Raw genomic sequence first — 6254 nt, forward strand, 5'->3', positions numbered from 1 at the left:
TGTCTAACTGCCGTTCGTGGGTCCCCAGCCTGACGCTGGGTGGCTGTTTCCCTGGTCTGTGGGTGTCTGTGTGTCTGCCTACGGGCGTGTCTGTCTGTCTCGCTGTGTTTGTCTCGTCCTTGACCCAGTCTATCCGAGCGCTTATGCCTGGGGGAGGGGGCGCTCCCTCCTGCCGCTCTCCCCCCATCCCCTCCCGCAGGCGCTAACGCAGCGCGCCGCCTTAGCTGCGCCGGGAGGGCAGTGACCTCGTCTGTCCCCGCAGCAGCGACCTCCCGACTGCGCTGTCCACCGGGGGGACCCCGAGGCTGGGTGCCAGGCCGACGGGCGCTTTCCCCCAGCCTACGGCCCCCTGAGCTCAGGATGGGCACGCTCCCTTCCCGGCTGGGTTCGCTGGTTCCCCATCTTCCCTTATGTAACTCCACATCTGTCTGCGCCTTGCAGGTCATCCTGGACCCTGCCCTGGGTCCTGCCCAAGGGAGAGTGAGACCCAGTGTCCCACGCATATGGGGGTTGGAGCGAACCCCTGACCAGGGCACCGGCTCTCAAGACCCCTCCCATCTTTTCTCCTTGGGAGATTCCTTTCTCCAAGTCCTGCTTGCTCGAAGGGTGAAACGAGGAGGGGGTCCCTTGGGGGCAAGTTCCCCTGAGCGCGGATGCAGGAGTTTCCCCTCACCCCAACTCCGGACCCCCTTAGGCGCCCCAGATCCCGATGAGAGCCAGCCAGGGGTCACTGGGACGGAGGGCACGGGGCATGTTAAGCGGCCCAGAGACTGGCTCCTGTGTGCGCGGGCGGCTGACCGCAGGCGAGCCCCCAGCTCGGGCGCCCGCCGTGCCAGGCTCTTCGCCAGCCGGCGTGCGCACTTGGGCTGGGGCTCCGGCGGCCCGGCGGGCACGCGGCGCTGTCCGTGGTGCTGCCGGCGCCGGGCGGGGCGGGGGCGGGGCGAGGGCGGCAGCCAATGGCGGGGGCGCTGAGCGGGGCGCGGGGGGCCGCAGGCTGGGCGCGGGGCTCACTCCGCTGCGCGCGGCACTCCGGGCGCACGGACGCTCAAGCAGCGGCTCGGGCTCCAGCTCCGCCCCGGGTCCGCTCAGGCTGCAGCGGTCGTGCCGCTGGCCCGGTTCGGCTCAGATTCCGGGCCGGGCCCCCTGGGCGCGGCCCGCCCCGGCCCCCGTCTCGGCGCCCGCGGACCATGCGCCGGGCATCCAACGGGGAACCCGGCCGGGCCGAGAGCCCGCAAAGACCAGGCTCCCGGACCGGGGCCCCTCCTGGCCGCCCGGCCGGCGGTCCGCACCCTGCCCCGCGCTCCGGCGCTGCGTGAGCCGGCGGGGCCATGGAGCGCTCACCGCCCGACGGGCCGCTGAACGCGTCGGGGGCGCTGGCGGGCGAGGCGGCGGCGGCGGCGGCGGGCGGGGCGCGCGGCTTCTCCGCCGCCTGGACCGCGGTGCTGGCGGCGCTCATGGCGCTGCTCATCGTGGCCACGGTGCTGGGCAACGCGCTGGTCATGCTCGCCTTCGTGGCGGATTCGAGCCTCCGCACGCAAAACAACTTCTTTCTGCTCAACCTCGCCATCTCCGACTTCCTCGTGGGTAAAGCCCCCAGCCCCCGCCCGAGTCAGGGGCGCCCAGCTGGGTCGGGTCAGCGGGGGCTGGAACGTGGACCTAGGGTGCTTTTCCTCGGGGACACACCCCGCTAGGGAGCCAGGCCTGAGTAGGGGGTGTCCAGGACTTTGGGGAGGTGGGCACAGGAGAAGTTCCTTGCCTCTCGGGCCGCGGGACTCGGGCTGGGGAAGGACGTCCCCAGGGAAGGGGTCCGAGCAAGCGGGCGCTCAGCAAGGCGCAAGGCGCTGCGGCCACGGTGCAGCGCGGGCTCCTGCGCCGTAGCCAAACAAAGGCTGCAGCGGACTCAGGACGCGGGGAGGGTGCTGGGGGGTGGCTGGGAGGAGGGGACGTGGAAGGGAGATTTTTAGAGCCGTGTTGGGGGAGGAGGCCGCGGGGAAGGGGGGGTTGGGGACATGCTCTGAAGCGCGCGCTCTCACGTGTCCGTGCGCTGCTGCCGGCTGGGGGGGCGGGGCGCAAGGAGGGGGCCGGAGCGCCAGACACCTGTTGGGGCTGAGAGGAGCGTCTGCCAGCTGCTCAGAGCGGGGCTTGGGAGCCGCCCGCGTGGCAGCAGTCAAGTGCCCTTTGAGTCCGGAGAAATGTTTTCTCGGCTTCTGAGCCGATGAGGAGGAGCTACCCAAAGGCCAGGATAGGAGCTGGGGTGCAGGGGGGCGGAGAGGAAGGAAATTCTCCTTCCTTCCTTCAGGCACTGGGAGGGCTAGCGAAAGGCCAGGAATGACGCTTTGGGTCTCCTTGTGCCCAGTGGGCCCTACCGCTGGAGCTTTATCCTGCTTCCAAGTCCAGGAACACAGTGGGGCTGGGGGTGGGGCAAGGGTTGGAGGCCAGGTGCAGGGCTCAGAGCATGCCTAGGAAGGAGGCGGAGGGGGGATTGCTGGTCCCAGAAAGGGGCCCATTATGTGACCCCAGGTCCTGCTTATCTCCCAGCTGTGGGGATTCTGACCCTAGGGCCCTGCCCAGCCATGGCCCTCCTCTCCCACAGGGGCATTCTGCATCCCACTCTATGTGCCCTACGTGCTGACCGGTCGCTGGCCCTTCGGCCGGGGCCTCTGCAAGCTGTGGTTGGTGGTGGACTACCTGCTCTGCACCTCCTCTGTCTTCAATATCGTGCTTATCAGCTATGACCGCTTCCTGTCGGTCACCCGAGCCGTGAGTCTGGGATGTGGGTGCCCATGTTCGCTCCCAGGGGGCAGGGTGGCCAGAGGCAGCCAGGAGACCCACCAGGCAGGGGGTATGGCCACTTCTGAATGGGCGGTGCTGGATGGGCTTGGGGTCCGCTCACCTCAGGCATTCTGTAACCACCTGCCTGCTCATTAGCCATCTGCTGCCAGTAGGACTGGTCTGGGTTTGGGCAGAAGGGGCCGTCTAGACCTGAAAGAGGGGATCACTCCAGCCTCCACCCTGGAGCAGGTCCAAAGTCCCTGGAACTAAGGGACTATCTGGGGCCAAGGGCCCCAGGTGGAACCTCCCCGCGGCGGGGGGGGGGGGGGCTGTGCCTCAGAAAGACAGGCTCCACGAGCTGCCCTGGGTGTGGGTGGCCACACTTAGGGACCCTGGACTGCCTACCCTTCCCGTGTCAGAGTCACGCAGGCACAGGGCTGGCAGCAGCACTGCAGCAGAGGTCAGTCTGGTGCCGTCTCCTCTGATGGCTCTACCAGGCTCCCTCTGCTGTGGCTGTGTGTGTCCTGGTCTAGGGAAGCAGTGGGTCAGGGTGCAGAGAGCATGGGTTTGGAGCCAGCTCTGCCCATGGAGCCCCTCCACCTGTGGTCTTCCCTGCCTGACCTGAACCATCAAGAATGTGGGAACCAGGGTGGAGCAGGTGTGAAGATTAAATGAGATGATATCAAAGGTGCCGAGCACAGAGCAGGGCACACGGCGGGTCCTCCAAGGAATGGACAGTGACGTGACTCCTGGGGAGTGCACAGCTGGCAGGGGGATGGCTGACAGGCAGCCTGGCACAAAATTAGGATTCTGAGGGGCGGTTCCAAGCCCATGGGATAGTCACAGGCCTCAGCCTACTGGGGCTTCATGGAGGAGAAGGGAAGGCATCTTTGCCGAGGAGGGCCCTGCACAGAGGCCTGGAGGCTGCCCGGAGCCCTGGGCGGCACTGTGCCCTGGACTCAGTCCCCTTGCCCCCTGACCCAGCGTGTCCCACTGCAGGTCTCTTACCGGGCCCAGCAGGGTGACACGCGGCGGGCGGTGCAGAAGATGGTGCTGGTGTGGGTGCTGGCCTTCCTGCTCTATGGACCCGCCATCCTCAGTTGGGAGTACCTGTCTGGTGGCAGCTCCATCCCCGAGGGCCACTGCTACGCCGAGTTCTTCTACAACTGGTACTTCCTCATCACGGCCTCCACCCTCGAGTTCTTCACCCCTTTCCTCAGCGTCACCTTCTTCAACCTCAGCATCTACCTGAACATCCAGAGGCGCACCCGTGTCCGGCTGGATGGAGTGCGCGAGGCGGCCACCACCGAGCTTCCGCCCGAGGCCCAGCCCTCTCCACCACCTGCTGCACCCAGCTGCTGGGGATGCTGGCAGAAAGGGTGTGGGGAGGCTGTGCCGCTGCACAGGTACGGGGTGGGGGTCAGCGAGGTGACCCCGGGCCCTGAGGCTGGGGAGGTGGCCCTTGGGGGTGGTAGCGGTGGGGGTGCCGCGGCCTCGCCCACCTCCAGCTCCGGCAGTTCCTCAAGGGGCACCGAGAGGCCTCGCTCACTCAAGCGCGGCTCCAAGCCGTCCGCATCCTCTGCGTCCCTGGAGAAGCGCATGAAGATGGTATCCCAGAGCATCACCCAGCGCTTCCGGCTCTCACGGGACAAGAAGGTGGCCAAGTCACTGGCCGTCATTGTGAGCATCTTTGGGCTCTGCTGGGCCCCCTACACACTCCTGATGATCATTCGGGCTGCCTGCCATGGCCACTGCATCCCCGACTACTGGTACGAGACGTCCTTCTGGCTGCTGTGGGCCAACTCGGCCGTCAACCCCGTCCTCTACCCGCTGTGCCACTATAGCTTCCGCCGGGCCTTCACCAAGCTGCTCTGTCCCCAGAAGCTCAAGATCCAGCCCCACAGCTCCCTGGAGCACTGCTGGAAGTGAGCTGACCTTCCATGGCACCCGGGATGCTTGAGGCCACTGCCACGCCCTCGAGACCCTGGGTTCCTGGGCAGCTGGGCCTTCACGTCCACCTGGCCGCCCTGCAGGCGTGTGCTCTGCCTTGTCTCTGGCCCACCCTAAATGCCATGGCAGCCTCTCAGACCATCCGCTGGCAGTGGAGGCAGCTTGGTGGGCGGCTGGAAGGGCCCCTGCTGCGTGAGCCAGGATGATGCCACCCAAGTCCTGCTGTAGCCCAGGAGGGACAACCCAGGGCTCCCAGTCACTCTGTCCACCCCCACAGACAGTGTGATGGCTGGTCATGTCCTTGCTTCTCACAGTTACTGCTCAGTGTTCTTCCCAAAGCAAGTGCTTGGCGCGTGCTGCAGGCCTCTGGGGCCAGCGCTCGGCCCCTGCACACACACACACACACCTGCGCATGCCTGCACACCTGCCCTGTTCCAGACAAGCCCTGGCTGCTGGCTTTGCTGCTGTCCATCCCCTGCTTGAGGCCGGACCCGGTCCTTCATCCCTCCTCCCTCCAACTTTATCTGCTCCCAAAGTGCCGGGCACTCCCCAGGAACCTTGCTCGCAGCAGGTCTCTGCGTCTCCATTCTGGGTGTTTCAGGAAGACGGAGAAGAAGAAAACACGTCCATGAACTCGATGTTCCCTAGATGTTTAATCAAAAGAGACAAAATTGCTGAGGCGCTCGGGGCTGGATTGGCAGGTGTGGGCTCCCACGCCCTCCTTCCTTGTGTGCCGCTTCTGGCTGAGCCGAGCCAGCTGCTCTGCCAGCTGGGCAGAGCAGCTGGCTCGGCTCAGGTACTGGGCCCCAACTGGAGGCTCTGAGGGTGGCCAGAGCCCCGGACGCCTGATTGTCCAGAAGGCTGCCCCTCCCGCTCCATCTATTCAACCGGAGTTTCCTGGTTGGGGAGAGGGAAACAGCCGAGCCCTGAGAGTCCTCTCAGGGCAGTCAGAGGAGCCCAGCGGCCAGGGGCCAAGCCCAGCAGAGGGGCCGCTTCGCCGCATCCCGTGCACTGGCTGGCGCGCTGCATGCTTTGCTCCCCACACACCTGCCGTGCTGCCCCTGCAGACCCTGAAGTCCACACAGTAAAGTGTATTTTTTTATTGGTGCTGATTCCTGAGGACTTCATGGGGGTGGCCAAGCATCAGTTGGAACCCATGGGGACACAGGAGCACCCAGGCGGGCATGAGATGCAGGCCTGCCCCTCCGCCTGGCCACAGTGTCTCTTCAAGCAGGGGAGGGGGCACTGTGATGGGGAGAGAAGGCGAGCCGGCAGTAATACGAGGGTTTAACCCCAGTAAGGGACACGGCGCCCCAGCAGCGCCCCGCCCGCCACTCCCTCTCACTTCAGGCTTGAAAATACACGGCACAGCCCCCACCTGCTGCAGCCTGCCCGCCCTAGGACAGGGGTTCTCACTGTTCTCAGCCATAGGGAGCTTTCAGGGGTGTGGGGGCTGGAGCCGAGCTCAAGAGGACGATGGCCCAAGGTGGGGAGGCATCTCTGGTAGCGTGGCTTCCTGGCCACAACTTGGA

At 66.1% G+C, this 6254-nt stretch overlaps 1 protein-coding gene across 1 annotated transcript; it reads left to right on the forward strand.

Annotated features, from left to right (window-relative positions):
* The first annotated feature begins 1328 nt into the window (after positions 1–1328).
* Positions 1329–5495, forward strand: HRH3 (histamine receptor H3). The gene is made up of 3 exons (XM_061125798.1): positions 1329–1584; positions 2594–2760; positions 3772–5495. Exons 1-3 carry the CDS (start codon positions 1329–1331, stop codon positions 4699–4701), a joined length of 1353 nt encoding a protein of 450 aa, XP_060981781.1. The 3' UTR covers positions 4702–5495.
* Positions 5496–6254: the final 759 nt, after the last annotated feature.

Source organism: Dama dama, chromosome 23 (genome assembly GCF_033118175.1).
Source record: "Dama dama isolate Ldn47 chromosome 23, ASM3311817v1, whole genome shotgun sequence".
In the NCBI taxonomy this organism is placed as follows: Eukaryota; Metazoa; Chordata; class Mammalia; order Artiodactyla; family Cervidae; genus Dama; species Dama dama.